General features: G+C 49.1%; 1 protein-coding gene across 1 annotated transcript in view; it reads left to right on the top strand.

Moving 5' to 3' along the window:
* The window catches only part of LOC137514110 (vomeronasal type-2 receptor 26-like), a 62,530-nt gene extending 48,938 nt beyond the window's left edge, over positions 1-13,592 (top strand). Inside the window, exon 4 of the mRNA XM_068234221.1 lies at positions 12,685-13,592. Within this exon, the coding sequence (XP_068090322.1) occupies positions 12,685-13,592 (908 nt within the window). The remainder of the gene's footprint in view (positions 1-12,684) is intronic.
* Positions 13,593-20,134: the final 6,542 nt, after the last annotated feature.

Raw genomic sequence — 20,134 nt, 5'->3', positions numbered from 1 at the left:
TATTTGAAACAAAATGCAGCATGAGGACAAAATAAGCTGAAAACCAATATTGGATGGCTGTGATCTTCAGGCCCTCAAACAGCCGTGAATTAAAAACAGAAAGAATCACATATTTTCTATATGGTCTCAGGCACCCTTGTATAAACTATTGTTTTGTACAGCAGGAGACATTGGCAGTGCTTCCAAACAGAGGCTGCATCTGAATTGACTACCTGCAATAGATGTGCAGAGCTCCACAATATGGACTAAAATACACAACTTGCATTCAAAACAGGTACAGCAAAGGAGGACATTAGCTTCAGTATAAATTATATGTGCACAAATTATTCCCTACTAGACTTCCCCACGGCGATGACGGGTCCTCTCAGGGAAGAACTACCACTAGTCTAACGATAAAAACATGATTTTTTCTAGTGATGCTAATCATAAAATGGTATACACATTTCTTTAAACAGACATCAAACAAATGACAGCGCTCATAGGCTGCAACTGAATTTTAGACCAACAGAGGCATGCAGAGCTCCACAGGGGCTAAATACATGCCTTGAATGCAAATCAGATGCAAATCATGTACTAGACCTAATCTATAATTTGAATGCAAATTGAAGCACATGGATGCAGCTAGCCATAGGTATACTTACATAAGTTTTGTACAGCAGGAGACGTTGGCAGCGCTTCCAAACAGAGGCTGCACCCGAATTGACTACCTGCTGTTCCTGTTTTGAATGCAAGTTGTGTATTTTAGTCCACATTGTGGAGCTCTGCACATCTATTGCAGGTAGTCAATTCGGGTGCAGCCTCTTTTTGGAAGCGCTGCCAATGTCTCTTGCTGTACAAAACTCATGTAAGTATACCTATGGCTAGCTGCATCCATGTGCATCCATTTGCATTCAAATTATAGATTAGGACTAGTACATGATTTGCATCTGATTTGCATTCAAGGCATGTATTTAGCACCTGTGGAGCTCTGCATGCCTCTGTTGGTTTAAAATTCAGTTGCAGCCTATGAGCGCTGTCATTTGTTTGATGTCTGTTTGAATAAACTATTGTTTGCAGACACTGATGGGACAAAGTTGCATCCTCAATTGTAGGTTCAAAAAACACTACCGTGCAAAGAAGAAACAAGGATACATGATTTAGAAATTCATTTAAGTTGGATGGAAGAGAAGTGAAAACCCATATTTCAGTCTAATGAATAAAAAATGTGTAATTCTGGACAATGCATCCTCTCAGCTAGAGAAAGACCATTTACCTTGTTATTAGCATGCTTAAAGGTTTTTAGAAGCCTCCGACTGTGTCACTGTGCCCTGCCCCAAGCTCAGCAGCCACCAATCAGGAGGCGGCAGCCGCGTCCTGATTGGTGGATGCCGAGCTGGAGGCAGGCCGCGGCCATGCAGGTGGGTATGCACAAAGCCCTAGTGGCAAATTGAAAAAATATTGCCCAGGCCTGTTCTAACAGGGAGGTGGAGCCATCATCCCCCAAATCCTCCATCATGCAGACAGAGCCTGCCTTTACAGGTTCTGTCTGTTTTCCCTGAAAGTACTCTTTAAGTGTTGCAGGAGTGGAGGCAGAACATACCATTGGGATCATCTAGCTGGACACAGAGTGGGACGTTTAAGCACAGTCATGCAGTTAATTAGTTGGGCTTTCCTAGTGTGTACTTGGATCTTCTGCTACAGGGGGCCTAACTGTTCTGGCCTGTATACCATGTAGTAGGATTTAATCACTGGGAATCTATAGTTGAGTGTCTGTGCTATGGAAGACTTACAAACTAGCATGCATGTGTGCATATGCTATTACATGAGCACCTAGTGATAACATATTGCCGTAGGCATACATTAGTTCTACAATGCCCCCTTTGGGTTGACAAAGCAGGTTACTGCGATGCACTGCGCTCAGCAATGCTATGATGCAAGAGTACTTTGGGGATCCAGTGATCGCCAGACTTCAAATTACATCTTCCTCTGAGTTACTTCAACTCACAGGAGAAAAAGTATTTAACGTCGCCGAGGAGTTTAGTGCCAGCAGGGAGAGCCGTCAATCGGCACACCCTGTGCCCAGCTCACCGGTGGCCGTGCCATATGTACACTATTTTGAAGGTCTACAATATGTCTGCATTAACTCATGCATTAAAGTATAGCAGAGCAGAACTATTACATAGTGATGCTCAAATACCCCTTTTTAAAATTCGAGTTTGGTCGAATTCGAATAGTAAATTATTCGAGGTCAGTCGAATATTCGAGTCGAATAATTTTTACTATTCGATTCGACCTCGGACTTCGAGCTCACTATTTGAGTCGGTATTCGAGCTAACTATTCGAGCTGACTATTCGAATTGGCCTTAAATAGCTTCCCAACACTTGTTTTGAGGGTTAATGATGCAAGAAACATATTTTTTTCCAAGTGACAACAGCAAGTGATTATGTGGGGATGTTCCTTTAAAAAAAAAAAAAGGTGAAAAGAGAAGTTGTGTCCAGAATTTTGTTCAGTACTGTATATACTTCTTCTTCTTCTTCTTCTTTATCTTCTATATCTTCTTCTTCTTCTTCTATATCTTCTTCTTCTTCTTCATCTTCTTCTTCTTCTTCTTCATCTTCTTCATCTTCATCTTCTTCATCTTCATCTTCTTCATCTTCTTCATCTTCATCTTCTTCATCTTCTTCTTCATCTTCTTCATCTTCTTCATCTTCATCTTCTTCATCTTCTTCTTCATCTTCTTCATCTTCATCTTCTTCATCTTCTTCTTCTTCATCTTCTTCATCTTCATCTTCTTCATCTTCATCTTCTTCATCTTCTTCTTCTTCTTCTTCTTCATCTTCTTCTTCATCTTCTTCATCTTCTTCTTCATCTTCTTCATCTTCATCTTCTTCATCTTCTTCTTCTTCTTCTTCTTCTTCTTCTTCTTCTTCTTCATCTTCTTCTTCATCTTCTTCATCTTCTTCTTCATCTTCTTCATCTTCATCTTCTTCATCTTCTTCTTCATCTTCTTCATCTTCTTCATCTTCATCTTCTTCATCTTCTTCTTCATCTTCTTCATCTTCATCTTCTTCATCTTCATCTTCTTCATCTTCTTCTTCTTCTTCTTCTTCTTCTTCTTCTTCTTCTTCTTCTTCTTCTTCTTCTTCTTCATCTTCTTCTTCATCTTCTTCATCTTCTTCTTCATCTTCTTCATCTTCATCTTCTTCATCTTCATCTTCATCTTCATCTTCTTCATCTTCTTCTTCATCTTCTTCTTCTTCTTCTTCTTCTTCATCTTCTTCTTCTTCTTCTTCTTCTTCTTCTTCTTCATCTTCTTCTTCATCTTCTTCATCTTCTTCTTCATCTTCTTCATCTTCATCTTCATCTTCATCTTCTTCATCTTCTTCTTCATCTTCTTCATCTTCTTCATCTTCATCTTCTTCATCTTCTTCTTCATCTTCTTCATCTTCATCTTCTTCATCTTCTTCTTCTTCTTCTTCTTCTTCTTCTTCTTCTTCATCTTCTTCTTCATCTTCTTCTTCATCTTCTTCTTCATCTTCTTCATCTTCTTCTTCATCTTCTTCATCTTCTTCTTCATCTTCTTCATCTTCTTCTTCTTCTTCATCTTCTTCTATATCGTCTTCTTCGTCACTTATTTCTCTTTTCATTTTTTTTTTTTTAAAGAAATGCAGCTATTTTTGAGCGTAACAACAAATAGCTGGTGGCGCACGCATGTTGGAAGCGCCATTGTATGTGCTCCCTGGCAGTGGAAACACACAGACAGCAGGAGGTAAATTTAGCAGCAGGAGGAGGAGGATGAGTGTGTGGCAGCATGCAGTCAATGAGGCAGGCAGCGTGACATAATAGCCCTGGTACCTAGCGGTGATACCATGGCTGTAAATAAACACAACAGGAGGTCCCAGACAGCGGTCGTGCAGCCCACATTGTGTCCAATACACAACTGGGACAACACAGTTTTCAACCCGGGCACCTCAGAAAAATTAAACCTTTTTTTGTAATGGTTTTGTAGTTTTGGTTTTACAACCAATTACACAGATATATAGCTATTTTTTGACGTAATAGCTGGTGGCAGAGTGGCAGCAGAAGGTAAATCTGTGTACCCTGGCGGTGGGAAACACAGACAGACAGCAGCAGCAGCAGGAGGAGGAATGGAGGAGAGTAATTATGTGAGCAGCTATTGTTTGACGTAATAGCTGGTGGCAGTGTGGCAGCAGAAGGTAATTCTGTGTACCCTGGCAGTGGGAAACACAGACAGACAGCAGCAGCAGGAGGAATGGAGGAGTAGTGTGAGTGTGGCAGCAGGTAGGCAGCGTGACATAATAGCCCTGGTACCTAGCGGTGATACCAGGGCCGTAAATAAACACAACAGGAGGTCCCAGACAGCGGTCGTGCAGCCCACATTGTGTCCAATACACAACTGGGACAACACAGTTTTCAACCCGGGCACCTCAGAAAAATTAAACCTTTTTTTGTAATGGTTTTGTAGTTTTGGTTTTACAACCAATTACACAGATATATAGCTATTTTTTGACGTAATAGCTGGTGGCAGAGTGGCAGCAGAAGGTAAATCTGTGTACCCTGGCGGTGGGAAACACAGACAGACAGCAGCAGCAGCAGGAGGAGGAATGGAGGAGAGTAATTATGTGAGCAGCTATTGTTTGACGTAATAGCTGGTGGCAGTGTGGCAGCAGAAGGTAATTCTGTGTACCCTGGCAGTGGGAAACACAGACAGACAGCAGCAGCAGGAGGAATGGAGGAGTAGTGTGAGTGTGGCAGCAGGTAGGCAGCGTGACATAATAGCCCTGGTACCTAGCGGTGATACCAGGGCCGTAAATAAACACAACAGGAGGTCCCAGACAGCGGTCGTGCAGCCCACATTGTGTCCAATACACAACTGGGACAACACAGTTTTCAACCCGGGCACCTCAGAAAAATTAAACCTTTTTTTTTTTTAATGGTTTGTTTGGTTTCGGTTTTGCAACCAATATAGCTATTGTTTGACGTAATAGCTGGTGGCAGAGTGGCAGCAGAGGAAGGTCATTCTGTGTACCCTGGCAGTGGGAAACACAGACAGACAGCAGAAGGGCAGTACACAGCAGCCCACTGTAGGTGTAAAATGTGTGGCTGCAGGCGACGTAATAGTCAAAGTGAACCAGGCTGGCTTAGTGAGCAGGAGCCAGGAGGTGGTAAAGGGTGGTAAGGCACATTAACGATGGTTCCGGCAGCCAGTTCATGTCCCCCTCTCGCCGACAACAGGGGCCAGGAACTCGCCTTCCACCCACGCCTGGTTCATCTTGAGAAACGTCAGTCTGTCCACAGACTTGTGAGACAGACGTGAGCGTTTCTCGGTGACCACGCCACCAGCTGCACTGAAGCAGCGCTCGGACAGCACGCTGGAAGGGGGGCAGGACAGCACTTCCAGGGCGTACTGCGCTAGCTCGCTCCAGATCTCCATGCGCTTGACCCAATACTCCATGGGATCAACAGGGGCATCGCTGTCAAGCCCGCTGTACGACCCCATGTAGTCAGCCACCATGCGGGTCAGGCGCTGGCTGTGACCGGAGGAGGATGCTGCTGCATGCATCTCCTCTCTAGTCACTGCTGCCGGAGCCTCTACAGTCCTGTAGAGCTCGTGGCTGAGAGACAGCAGGTCTGTGGGGCGCTTGCTGCTGCTGGATGCAGGCACCTGCTGCTGCCTCTGTGCTGGCTGCTGGACAGTGGGGGTGGAAGGCTGGGGGAAGGCTTCCTCCAAGCGCTCAACAAGGGCCTGCTGCAAGCTCCTTATTTGTTGCGCTGGGTCTCCTCCTGCAGGCGGCAGGAACTGGCTCAACTTCCCCTTGAGGCGTGGGTCCAACATCATGCTGATCCAGATGTCCTCCCTCTGCTTCATCTGGATCACCCTGGGGTCCCTGCGCAGGCACGCCAGCATGTGCGCTGCCATTGGGAAGAGGCGGGCCACGTCTGCTGGCACATCGACGTCAGTGCTGTCCTCATCCTCCTCCTCTGCCGCCTCATCCTCTCTCCACCCCCGCACCAACTCAGCTGCGCTGTGCTGATCCCCCTCATCAGCAGCCAGGTCAGGGACCTCCACCAAGTCCTCCTCCTCCTCCCCCTCAGAGGTGGACTGCGCAGCTGGTTGCCGCTCCTGCTGGTCCAAGGCTGCCGCTCCCTGTTCCAGCAAACCATCGAGGGCCCTGTTCAGCAGAGAAACCAGGGGCACCCACTCGCAGACCATAGCATGGTCCCTGCTCACCATGTTTGTGGCCTGCAGGAAGGGAGCCAGCACAAAGCACACCTGCTGCATGTGCCTCCAGTCATCATCGGGGACGATGGACGGGATGTTGCTGGTCTTGTCCCTTCTCCGAGCTGCGGAAACAGTGGCCAGGGCAAGGTACTGGTTGACAGCGTGCCTCTGTTCAACCATACGCTCCAACATCGCCAGGGTGGAGTTCCAGCGAGTCGGAACGTCAATGATCAGCCGATGGCGTGGCAGATCCAGCTCCTTTTGCACGTCTTCCAGGCTCGCACAGGCTGCAGCCGAGCGCCGGAAGTGACGCACAACATTCCTTGCCGTTTCCAGCAGTTCGCCCATCCCCTGGTAGGTGCGCAGGAACTTCTGCACCACCAGGTTCAGCACGTGGGCAAGACAGGGGATGTGGGTCAGGTTTCCCCTGTCTATGGCAGCAACCAGATTGGCCCCATTGTCGGACACCACCTCTCCGACTCTGAGGCCTCTGGGGGTCAGCCAAATCCTCTCCTGCTCCTGGAGTTTGGCCAACACGTGGGCTGCCGTCAGCTTGGTCTTGCCAAGGCTGACCAAGTGCAGCAGCGCTTGGCAGTGGCGGGCCTTCACGCTGCTGCTGAGGCGGGGGGTTTGGCCAGGTGTGGCGGAGGATGGCAGAGGATCGGAGGAACCCGCTGCAGTTCCCCTGACCCTGCGGGGTGGCACCACCCACTGTGTTGCTGCTGCTGCTGCTGCTGTGCCCGCTGCTGCTCTCCCATCCTCACCCCCTTCCACCAAGCTGACCCAGTGGACAGTGAAGGACAGGTAGCGGCCTGTCCCGAAGCGGCTGCTCCAGGAGTCCATGGTGACGTGGACCCTTTCACCAACCGCGTGCTCCAGCCCTCGCTCCACATTGGCCATCACAAAGCGGTGCAGTGCTGGAATGGCCTTGCGGGAGAAAAAGTGTCTGCTGGGGAGCTGCCAGTCTGGGGCTGCACAAGCAAGCAGCGCCCGCATGTCGCTCCCCTCCTGCACGAGCGTGTACGGCAGGAGTTGGGAGCACATGGCCCGTGCCAGCAAGCCGTTCAGCTGCCGCACGCGACGGCTGCTGGGAGGCAGAGCCCTAACCACCCCCTGGAAGGACTCGCTCAAAAGGCTCTGGCGTGGCCTTTTGCTGACACGGGAATCACCAGACACAGCGGAGGAGGCCACTGAGGACTGGCTGCCAGAACAGGCCTCAGTGTCGGCGGCAGGAGTTGCAGAGGGGGGAGGAGCAGTGCGTTTCCGCACTCCTGCTGGTGCTGCTGGAGGAGCAGGAGGGCGGGTGGCTGCTGTTGCTGCTGCTGAAGGCTGTGCAGTGATGGGTGTGGTGCCACTGCCAGCACCAGATGCCTTCAGCCTCTGGAACTCCTCATGCTGGTGGAAATGTTTAGCCGCAAGGTGGTTGATGAGCGAGCTGGTGCAGAACTTTAAGGGGTCTGCACCTCTGCTCAACTTCCGCTGACAGTGGTTGCAAGTGGCGTACTTGCTGTACACAGTGGGCATGGTGAAAAAGCGCCAGATTGGTGACAGAAACATCCCCCTACGGCATGGAAGCGCTGCTGCCTGTCTCCCTGTGGTGGTTGGGGGGGGGGCTTGGGTGCGGCTGGTGGTGGTACTGGCTGATGCTGCTGCTGCTGCTGCTGAGCCTGAGACACCAGCAGGCTGTGGGTCGCTGCCAATGCTTGCAATGATGCGCCTCCTTGCAAGGCCCACAAGCGCATCCTCCTCCTCCTCCGAGCTGCTGAGGACGACATCCCCTGGAGGTGGTGGCACCCAGTCTCTGTCTGTCACCGGGTCATCAACATCATCCTCCCCCTCCTCAAACATGTCCTGCTGGGATGATGACCCCCCAAACTCCTCTCCTGATGCATGGATGGGCTGCTTGACTGTCGCCACAGTCTTGCTGTCCAATCCCTCATCCCCCAAAGTGCCCATCAGCATCTCCTCCTCAAAATCGCCAACAACAGCAGACAATTGACTCATCATGCCTGGGGTCAAAAGAGTGCTGAATGAGAGGTCGGCGACTGACGGTGAACTGGCCTCCTCCCCAGACCCTGCTGGGCGGCTGCTGCGAACAGGGGTGGTGGTGGTGGTGGTGGTGAGGGTGGAGGCCTCGGATGCAGAGCTGATGGCGGGCTGCTCATCCTCCGTCATGAGTTGCACCACAGTGTCTGCATCCTTTTCCTCAATGGGACGTTTCCGACCCGGCTGGAGGAAAATCGGAGCAGGTGCTACACGCTGCTGCTGCTGTGTCTCTGCAGCGTGAGTTGCAGATGCTCCTGCTGGGCGGCGCCCAAGGCGTCCACGGCCAGTGGCTATGGGAGGAATGTTAGCCACTGACGCTGCTGCTGCTGCTGCGGAACTGTGCATGGTGGCGCGCCCGCGGCCGCGGCTTGCCACAATGCTGCTCCCTCTCCTCCTGATTCCCTTGCTGCCCTTCCCCTTGCCCAAACCGCGCTGGCTGCCACTTCCAGACATCTTAAATGTTTTGGGCGTATAGACAAAAGTTTTGTAAAAGGGCGGGTGAAAAGTGGGGTACTTTAATGGAGTGGGTTGGTTGGTGAGGTGACTGAGTGAGTGTCCCCTAGTACAGTAAGTAAGTAGTAACAGTCAGGAAGTACAACTAGCAGTTACAATAATCAGTAGTAATCACAAGTAAATTTAGTGTGTGTACACTCAGACAGTGAGTGCACGCACGCAGGAGCTAGTAGCCTATGAACACAGTGACTGAGTGTCCTAGACTCCTAGTACAGTAAGAGTAAGTAGTAACAGTAAGTAGAACTAACTAATTACAATAATCAATCAGCGATCAGAAGGAAATGGAGTGTGGGTGGTGTGTGTACACTCAGACAGTGAGTGACCGCACGCAGGAGCTAGTAGCCTATGAACACAGTGACTGAGTGTCCTAGACTCCTAGTACAGTAAGAGTAAGTAGTAACAGTAAGTAGAACTAACTAATTACAATAATCAATCAGCGATCAGAAGGAAATGGAGTGTGGGTGGTGTGTGTACACTCAGACAGTGAGTGACCGCACGCAGGAGCTAGTAGCCTATGAACACAGTGACTGAGTGTCCTAGACTCCTAGTACAGTAAGAGTAAGTAGTAACAGTAAGTAGAACTAACTAATTACAATAATCAATCAGCGATCAGAAGGAAATGGAGTGTGGGTGGTGTGTGTACACTCAGACAGTGAGTGACCGCACGCAGGAGCTAGTAGCCTATGAACACAGTGACTGAGTGTCCTAGACTCCTAGTACAGTAAGAGTAAGTAGTAACAGTAAGTAGAACTAACTAATTACAATAATCAATCAGCGATCAGAAGGAAATGGAGTGTGGGTGGTGTGTGTACACTCAGACAGTGAGTGACCGCACGCAGGAGCTAGTAGCCTATGAACACAGTGACTGAGTGTCCTAGACTCCTAGTACAGTAAGAGTAAGTAGTAACAGTAAGTACAACTAACTAATTACAATAATCAATCAGCGATCAGAAGGAAATGGAGTGTGGGTGGTGTGTGTACACTCAGACAGTGAGTGACCGCACGCAGGAGCTAGTAGCCTATGAACACAGTGACTGAGTGTCCTAGACTCCTAGTACAGTAAGAGTAAGTAGTAACAGTAAGTACAACTAACTAATTACAATAATCAATCAGCGATCAGAAGGAAATGGAGTGTGGGTGGTGTGTGTACACTCAGACAGTGAGTGACCGCACGCAGGAGCTAGTAGCCTATGAACACAGTGACTGAGTGTCCTAGACTCCTAGTACAGTAAGAGTAAGTAGTAACAGTAAGTAGAACTAACTAATTACAATAATCAATCAGCGATCAGAAGGAAATGGAGTGTGGGTGGTGTGTGTACACTCAGACAGTGAGTGACCGCACGCAGGAGCTAGTAGCCTATGAACACAGTGACTGAGTGTCCTAGACTCCTAGTACAGTAAGAGTAAGTAGTAACAGTAAGTAGAACTAACTAATTACAATAATCAATCAGCGATCAGAAGGAAATGGAGTGTGGGTGGTGTGTGTACACTCAGACAGTGAGTGACCGCACGCAGGAGCTAGTAGCCTATGAACACAGTGACTGAGTGTCCTAGACTCCTAGTACAGTAAGAGTAAGTAGTAACAGTAAGTAGAACTAACTAATTACAATAATCAATCAGCGATCAGAAGGAAATGGAGTGTGGGTGGTGTGTGTACACTCAGACAGTGAGTGACCGCACGCAGGAGCTAGTAGCCTATGAACACAGTGACTGAGTGTCCTAGACTCCTAGTACAGTAAGAGTAAGTAGTAACAGTAAGTAGAACTAACTAATTACAATAATCAATCAGCGATCAGAAGGAAATGGAGTGTGGGTGGTGTGTGTACACTCAGACAGTGAGTGACCGCACGCAGGAGCTAGTAGCCTATGAACACAGTGACTGAGTGTCCTAGACTCCTAGTACAGTAAGAGTAAGTAGTAACAGTAAGTAGAACTAACTAATTACAATAATCAATCAGCGATCAGAAGGAAATGGAGTGTGGGTGGTGTGTGTACACTCAGACAGTGAGTGACCGCACGCAGGAGCTAGTAGCCTATGAACACAGTGACTGAGTGTCCTAGACTCCTAGTACAGTAAGAGTAAGTAGTAACAGTAAGTAGAACTAACTAATTACAATAATCAATCAGCGATCAGAAGGAAATGGAGTGTGGGTGGTGTGTGTACACTCAGACAGTGAGTGACCGCACGCAGGAGCTAGTAGCCTATGAACACAGTGACTGAGTGTCCTAGACTCCTAGTACAGTAAGAGTAAGTAGTAACAGTAAGTACAACTAACTAATTACAATAATCAATCAGCGATCAGAAGGAAATGGAGTGTGGGTGGTGTGTGTACACTCAGACAGTGAGTGACCGCACGCAGGAGCTAGTAGCCTATGAACACAGTGACTGAGTGTCCTAGACTCCTAGTACAGTAAGAGTAAGTAGTAACAGTAAGTACAACTAACTAATTACAATAATCAATCAGCGATCAGAAGGAAATGGAGTGTGGGTGGTGTGTGTACACTCAGACAGTGAGTGACCGCACGCAGGAGCTAGTAGCCTATGAACACAGTGACTGAGTGTCCTAGACTCCTAGTACAGTAAGAGTAAGTAGTAACAGTAAGTACAACTAACTAATTACAATAATCAATCAGCGATCAGAAGGAAATGGAGTGTGGGTGGTGTGTGTACACTCAGACAGTGAGTGACCGCACGCAGGAGCTAGTAGCCTATGAACACAGTGACTGAGTGTCCTAGACTCCTAGTACAGTAAGAGTAAGTAGTAACAGTAAGTAGAACTAACTAATTACAATAATCAATCGGCGATCAGAAGGAAATGGAGTGTGGGTGGTGTGTGTACACTCAGACAGTGAGTGACCGCACGCAGGAGCTAGTAGCCTATGAACACAGTGACTGTCTGACTGAGTGTCCTAGACTCCTAGTACAGTAAGAGTAAGTAGTAACAGTAAGTACAACTAACTAACAATAATCTATCAGTAATCAGAAGGAAATAGAGTGTGTGTACACACAGACAGTGAGTGAGTGCACACACGCAGGAGCTAGCTAGTAGCCTATAAACAGTGACAGTCAGTGAGTGTCCTACTCCTAGTACAGTATAACTACAATACTATTAGTAAAGGACAGCAGAAATACTGGTATAGATGAGAGAAATAAACAGAGGACAGCTGCCCACAGAGGCAAGGCCCCCCTGAGGCCTAAACCTGTAAGCTTGCAGCAGCTGCCTGTCTCTAATGTAACACACAAGCTACTAACTAAAATACAATGTCTATCTAACTAACAACAATATAGGTGTATATGGCAGGTGTAGGTGAGCAAAAACGCTAGGTAAATGATCACAATAGAGCACTTGCTAAGCCAAAGCACAAAGGAGCAACTCTCTCTCTGTACAAGTCTCAGGCAAGCATGGAGAAACGTAACATGGCGGCCGCTATTTATAGGGTAGGGGCTGGCCAGGGTCCCCCTCTGTGATTGGCTGCCGTCAGAGGGCCTGGGAGCCCTCTGATTGGCTCTAAGGACATCAATCTGGGCTATGACGCTATTCGAGCTCGGTACCGAGTTCGAATAGCGCCGAGTTGCTCGAATAGCTCGAATAGTGAATGGGCTATTCGAGTGTACTCGGATAGCCCATTCGAATAGCTCCAGCTATTCGGAGCTCGAATACCGAGCTCGAATAGCTGAAAAAGAGCTCGAATATTCGAGCTACTCGAATATTCGAGCTCTGCTGAGCACCACTGCTATTACATAGTCAGTATTGCTGCCAGAACAAGTAATGGAACTTCCCATACTTCAGCAGGAGTATTTCAGACTTTTCTGCACACTAGCAAATGCTGTGAAGACATAATTATTTTCTCAGACATTTAAGTAGATATGTTGATTGTGTTTCTTTATCTCTGCCTGCAGACAGTGAGGACTGCATGAAATGTCCAGAGGATGAATGGCCAAATGAGAGGAAGGATCTCTGTGTTCCAAAGCTGGTGGAATTTCTGTCCTACACCGAGGATCCTATTACTTCAGTATTTTTATCGGTCTCTGCTTTGTGTTGTCTTCTGGCTGGTTTGATATTGTGGATTTTTGTACTTCACCAGGACACCCCCATTGTTAAAGCTAATAACAGGAGCCTGAGCTATCTTCTCCTGGTCTCCATCATGCTGAGCTTCCTCTGTGTCTTCTTGTTCCTTGGCCGGCCATCAAATATAACCTGCAGGCTACGTGTGACATCTTTTGGTGTCATCTTCTCTGTAGCCATCTCTTCTCTACTGGCCAAAAGTATCATGGTTTTCATTGCTTTTAAAGCTACCAAACCTGGAAGTTTCTGGAAGACATGGTTGGGAGCCAAACTATCAAATTCTATCATTTCTGTGTGTTCATTGGTTCAAATAATAATCTGTGTCACATGGTTGTCTACTTGTCCTCCTTTCCAGGAACAAGATCTTCACTCTTTTCAGGACATAATTGTAACTCAGTGTAATGAAGGGTCAGTTATTGGATTTTACTCTGTCCTGGGTTATATGGGGATTCTGGCAAGTATTAGTTTCATTATAGCTTTCATAGCCAGGACATTACCGGACAGATTTAATGAGGCCAAGTACATCACGTTCAGCATGCTGGTGTTCTGCAGTGTCTGGATTGCCATGATCCCGGCCTATCTCAGCACCAGAGGGAAATACATGGTGGCTGTGCAGGTGTTTGCTATTATGACATCAAGTGCTGGACTCCTTGTTTGTATATTTTTTCCAAAATGTTACATAATTTTGCGTAGACCTGAACTTAATACAAAAAGAGGTTTACTTGAAAACAGAGATAAATAAAATTTGTATAATGAATATTCTTATTGGAACATATAAAAATGACATATAGAATTTGAGAAGAAGAGCTGTGCCAAATAAAGATTACCTTTTGGGGTAGTAGTACAGTCATGCCCTTATTACTTGGAAAGACTAAAGCTGGCCACGTACCATACAATTAAAAGATCAAAGTTTTCACCAATTAAATAATTTTGATCAGTTGTCCTGAAAAATCAAGAGCTTTTCTTTGTTTTCGATTGATAAATCCGAACAATTTTTTTTTTCATTTTTTGGAGATTGGACATGTTTGAAATTTCAGTTTATTCACTTCACTTCACTTCAGTTTATTCACTTTATCAATAATTTTATCGTGTGTGATGGATTGTCAATTATTTGATGTACAATTCCAATCAAATTTTTCCAAGCTTTCAATTATTTTATTCGTCATTGGGGAAAAATTTGACATAGGTGTGTGTGGTACATTGGTCAGATTTTTGAATTGTTACAATAAGTCGGAAAAATTATTTACTATTCTGAATTGAACAGATATTTTTAAAAATTGTATGGTGTGTGGCCACCTTAAAAATATTAGTGAATTTGCTAGCAAAATAAACAGGAGTAATGTTGGTTGTGATCAGTGGTGCTCATCTGAGCTAGGACATCCGAGGTACTTGGATATCCTAGCTCTTTTTTCACTATTCAAGCTCGAATACCGAGCTCGAATAGTATTAGCTATCCGGGCTGTGCTATCCGAGCGCACCCGGATAGCAATCAGCTATCCAGAGATATCCTAGCTATCCGAGTTCGGATAGCGTCACGAGCTCGGATAGCGTCACGTCTGACGTCACCTCGAGTCCTCACAAGCGAATCAGAAGGCTCCCAGCCCTCTGATTGCAGCCAATCAAAGAGGCAAACACGATGGAGGCTGGCACTTCCAAAAATGTAAAGCTCTTTATTGAAACATCAAATTAAAAATCAATAAAAAAATTGATTTTTTTATTGATTTTTAATTTGATGTTTCAATAAAGAGCTTTACATTTTTGGAAGTGCCAGCCTCCATCGTGTTTGCTACTACTGGGATCCAAAGGTGTGAGGACCCGTTGAGGCTTAGGCACCCTCTTTTTCCCTTGTCAAAGTGAAGTGCTACTCTTTTTACCATTTGGCCAATCACAGAGGGGGAGCCTGGCCAAGCCCCCCTCTATAAATAGCGGGCGCCATCTTGCCTCACTTGTCCTGCTTGCGACTTACTGACTGATTGTACTGAGAGATTGCTCCAGTGCTTTTTGTCTGTGTACAAGTGCATTTATATTGTTCTAAACCAAGCGTTTTTACATTCCAACACTTTATATTAAACTGTATTGCTTTGTATTGTAGATAGATTGTATTTTAGGCAGTTTAGTTTGTGTGATTAGGGACTAGGGAGGGAGACTGTCACTGGTGCAGCTGCAGCCAGCAGCTAGGCCCTGTGCCTAAGCAAGGCAGCCTGCCCTGCTCTGTGCTCTAGTCTCTACCTTACCTGTGCTCTCACCTGTCCTACTCCTGTACTACTTCTGTGTTAGATAGATTTGTACTATTTTGTAGTTAGCAGGCCCAGCTTTACTGCTATACCTGTCCTGTATCTGCTCTCTGTAATCTAGTCACACCTGTTCTATTATTTAGCTAGATTCTTCTATTGTTTAGTTAGTACTGTAGTGTACTCTAGTCTGTGTATAGGGACCGTCCGTCACCGCGTTACCTAGGGTCTTTGTGTGCGCAGTGCACGTCTGCGCTGTCCACACCCTCTCGTTAGTGCTACACCTGTCCTATTGTTTATATTACTTCTATTGTGTATTCACTGAATTGTACTGTAGTCTGTGTATAGGGACACCGTCAGTCAGCGTCAGCTAGGGTCTTTGTGCACGCAGTGCACGTTTGCGCTGTCCGCACCCTCTCGTTAGTGCTACACCCGTCCTATTGTTTATATTACTTGTATTGTGTATTCACTGAATTGTACTGTAGTCTGTGTATAGGGACACCATCAGTCAGCGTCAGGTAGGGTTTTTGTGTGCGCAGTGCACGTCTGCGCTGTCCGCACCCTCTCGTTAGTGCTACACCCGTCCTATTGTTTCTATTACTTCTATTGTGTATTTGCTGACTTGTACTGTAGTCTGTGTATAGGGACACCTTCAGTCAGCATCAGCTAGGGTCTTTGTGTGCAGTGCACGTCTGCGCTGTCCGCACCCTCTCGTTAGTGCTACACCCGTCCTATTTTTTTCTATTACTTCTATTGTGTATTTGTTGACTTGTACTGTAGTCTGTGTATAGGGACACCGTCAGTCAGCTTCAGCTAGGGTCTTTGTGTGCGCACTGCACACTCTCGTTAGCGCTACACCGATCTCTGCTGTAGAGTACACCAGTCCGTCACCTCACACACCCACCACCACCAGTCCCACCCCATTAAAGTACCCCACTTGTCACACCCGCCTTTACATACATACTTTTTTTTTTCATTTGTACAATATTAAAAATATACGATGTCTGGCACTGGCAGCCGCAGTTTGGGCAGGGGCAGCAAGGGCAGCAAGGGCATCGCCAAGAGAGGAGGTCGTGGGCGTGGCAGCCACGCCACCACCACCATGCGCAGTTCTGCGTCTTCACCAGTGGCTATTCCGCCATTAGCCACTGGCCGTGGACGCCTTGGCCACCCAACAGCTGGGAGTAACGCTGCAGAGACACAGCAGCAGCAGCGTGTGGCGAAAATTTTCCTCCCACCGCCAGGTCGTAGCCGTCCTATTGAGGAGAAGGACGCAGACTCTGTGGTTGAACTGATGGTAGATGAGCAGGCCACCATTAGCTCTGGAATCGAGTCCTCCACCCCCGCCACCACTCCTGTTCGCAAGAGCAGCAGCAGCCGACCAGCACTGCCTGGGGAGGAGGAGGAGGAGTGCAGTTCTCCAGCCCCAGCGGGCGACACCAGCACCCTGTCACTCAGCACCTTCTTATTCCCAAGCACAGTGGGGTTATGGAGTGCTGTTGCGGCAGAATTGGAGGAGGAAGGAATGCTGATGGGCACTTTGGGGGATGATGCTTTGGACAGTCAGACAGTGGTGACTGTCCATCCGCCCATGCATGCAGAAGGGGAGTTTGTGGGATCCCAGCAGGACATGTTTGCGGAGGGGGAGCTTGATCATGACAGGGTGAAGGACAGAGACTGGGTGCCAGGTCCTGGGAGTGGGGATGTTATCAGCTCTGAGGAGGAGGAGGATGCGTCTGTGGGCCTTGCTAGAAGGATCAGCATCGCAGGCATGGGCAGGATCACAAGTGGGCGTGGTATGCAGGCCACACAGCGTGCTGATCCAGAGACGAGTTCTGCCAGTGCCGCCAACAGCCGCACCAAGAACCCCCCCAACCACCACAGGGAGACCAGCGGCAGCAGCACCTTCCAGCCAAAGGGGCACCTCTCCAATATGGAATTTTTTCACCCTGCCAAATGTGGAGTGCAAGTATGCCACCTGCAACCAGTGCCGCCAACAGCTCAGCAGAGGGAAGGAGCCCTCTGCATTTGGCACCACCTCTCTGGTCAACCATCTTGCAGGGAAACACTTTCATGAGCATGAGGAGTTCATGAAGTTGAAGGAAGCTGGCAGTGGCAGTGGCAGACCCGCCACCACTGCGAAGCCGTCAGCAGCAGCCACCCGCCCTCCTCCACCTCCTCCAGCAGCACCAGCAGGAGTGCGTCAGCAACGCACTGCTCCTCCTCCCTCTGCAACTCCTGCCGCCGACACTGAGGCCTGTTCTGGCAGCCAGTCCTCAGTGGCCTCCTCTGCTCCCTCCACTGATTCCCGTGCCAGCAAAAGGCCTCGCCCAACCCTGCTCAGCGACACCTTCGAGGGGGTGGTCAGGGTTATGCCTCCCAGCAGCCATCGCGTGCGTCAGCTGAACGGCTTGCTGGCACGGGCCATGTGCTCCCAACTCCTGCCTTATTCCCTTGTGCAGGAGGGGAGTGACATGCGTGCGCTCCTGATGTGTGCAGCCCCCGATTGGCCAATCCCCAGCCGACATTTTTTTGCATGCACGGCCATCCCTGCACTTCACCGCTCTGTGATGGCCAATGTCGGGAGAGGGCTGAAGCACGTGGTGGGTCAACGGGTCCACGTCACCATGGACTCGTGGAGCAGCCGGTTTGGGACAGGCCGCTATCTGTCCTTCATCGTGCATTGGATCAGCTTGGTGGAAGGGGGTGAGGATGGGGGAGCAGCATCGGGCACTGTCAGAGCAGTAGCAGCACCAACAACGCAGTGGCTGGTACCACCATGCAGGGTCAGCGGAATTGCAGCAGGTTCCTCTGATCCGCTTCCATCCTCCAGCACACCAGCCCAAACCCCCCACCTCAGCAGCAGCGTGAAGCCCCGCCACTACCAAGCGCTGCTGGAATTGGTCAGCCTGGGGAAGACCAAACTGACGGCGAACCATGTCCTGGCCAAACTCCGAGAGCAGGAGAGGAATTGGCTGACCCCTAGAGGCCTCAGAGTCAGAGAGGTGGTGTCCGACAATGGGGCAAACCTGGTTGCTGCAATCAGCAGGGGAGACCTGACCCACATCCCCTGCCTGGCGCACGTCCTGAACCTGGTAGTCCAAAAGTTCCTGCGGACCTACCAGGGGATGGACCGACTCCTTGAGGCGGCAAGGAAGGTTGTGCGTCATTTCCGGCTCTCGCCTGCAGCCATAGCGAGCCTGGAAGAGGTGCAGAAGGAGCTGCACCTGCCACAGCACCGGCTCATGATCGATGTTCCAACTCGCTGGAACTTCACCCTGGCGATGTTGGAGCGTCTGGTTGAACAGAGGCAGGCTGTCAGCCAGTACCTTGCATGAGCCACAGTTGCCTTCATCACTGCAACTGGGAGTGCCGCCACCAACCTCCCGTCCATCATCTCCACGGAGGACTGGGGGCACATGCAGCAGGTGTGCTCAGTCCTGGCACCCTTCCTGCAGGCCACCAACATGGTAAGCAGGGACCATGCAATGGTGTGCGAGTGGGTCCCCTTGGTGTATGTGCTGGACAGGGCCCTGTATGCACTGCTGGAAGAGGGAGCGGCAGCCTTGGACCAGCAGGAGCTGCAGGCAGCTTCACAGGCCACCTCTGAGGAGGAGGGCTTGGAGTTGGTGGAGGTCCCTGACCTTGCTGCTGATGAGGGGGAGCAGCAGAGCGCAGCTGGACTGGTGCGGGGGAGGAGAGAGGATGAGGTGGAGAAGGCAGAGGAAGAGGAGGACAGCACTGTCGGCTCTGGGGCTGCCGATGATGTGCCAGCAGATGTGGCCAGACTCTTCCCAATGGCAGCGCACATGCTGAGGTGCCTGCGCAAGGACCCAAGGGTGATCCAGATGAAGCAGAGGGAGGACATCTGGATCTGCATGATGCTGGACCCACGTCTGAAGGGGAAGCTCAGCCAGTTCCTGCCTGCAGGAGGAGACCGTGCGCAACAAATGAGGGATTTGCAGCTGTCCCTTGTTGAGCGCTTGGAGGAAGCCTTCCCTCAGCCATCCACCCCCACTGTCCAGCCAGCACAGAGGCAGCAGCAGGTGCCTGCATCCACCAGCAGCAAGCGCACGCGCACCACAGACCTGCTGTCTCTGACCCAAGAGCTCTACATGAGTGTAGAGCTGCCAAGGACTAGAGAGGAGGTGCCTGCAGCAGCATCCTTCTCCAGTCACAGGCAGCACTTGACCCGCATGGTGGCTGACTACATGGGGTCCTTCAGCGGGCTTGACAGCGTGGCCCCTGTTGATCCTATGGAGTATTGGGATAAGCACCTGCCGATCTGGAGCGAGCTTGCGCAGTACGCCCTGGAAGTGCTCTCCTGCCCCCCTTCCAGCGTACTGTCAGGGCGTTGCTTCAGTGCAGCCGATGGAGTCGTCACTGAGAAGCGATCTCGTCTGTGTCACAAGTCTGTGGACAGACTGACGTTTCTCAAAATGAACCAGGCTTGGGTGGAAGGCGAATTCCTGGCCCCTGTTGTCGGCGAGAGGGGGACATGAAGTGGCGCACACACATTACACCTGCTGCTGCTGTATTTCTTCCTGCTGTCTGTGTCTCTCCACTGCCAGGGAACACATTGCAAGGTGCTGCTGCCCATGCGCCACCAGCTATTACATTTAAAAATAGCTGCCTGCCCTGCATTATTTATTTTGAAAAAAAAAAAATTAAATTATTTTAGAGGTGTCCGGGTTGAAAACTGTGCTGTCCCAATTGTGTATTGGACACAATGTGGGCTTCACGACCGCTGTCTGGAACCTCATGCTGTGTATTTATGGCCCTGGAACCACCGCTAGGAACCAGGGCCTATTATGTCTCACTGCCTGCCCTCCTGCCTGCTGCCAGTCTGCCACACACTCAACCTCCTCACGCTGCCTGCTGTTGTATTTCCTCCTGCTGTCTGTGTCTCCACTGCCAGGGAACACATTACAAGGTGCTGCTGCCCATGCGCTACCAGCTATTACGCTCAAAAATAGCTGCATCCATTTGAAAAAAAAAAAATTGTAATTAATTTAGAGGTGTCCGGGTTGAAAACTGTGCTGTCCCAATTGTG

Source organism: Hyperolius riggenbachi, chromosome 1 (genome assembly GCF_040937935.1).
Source record: "Hyperolius riggenbachi isolate aHypRig1 chromosome 1, aHypRig1.pri, whole genome shotgun sequence".
NCBI lineage: Eukaryota > Metazoa > Chordata > Amphibia > Anura > Hyperoliidae > Hyperolius > Hyperolius riggenbachi.
This window is presented reverse-complemented; position numbering and strand designations above follow the sequence as displayed.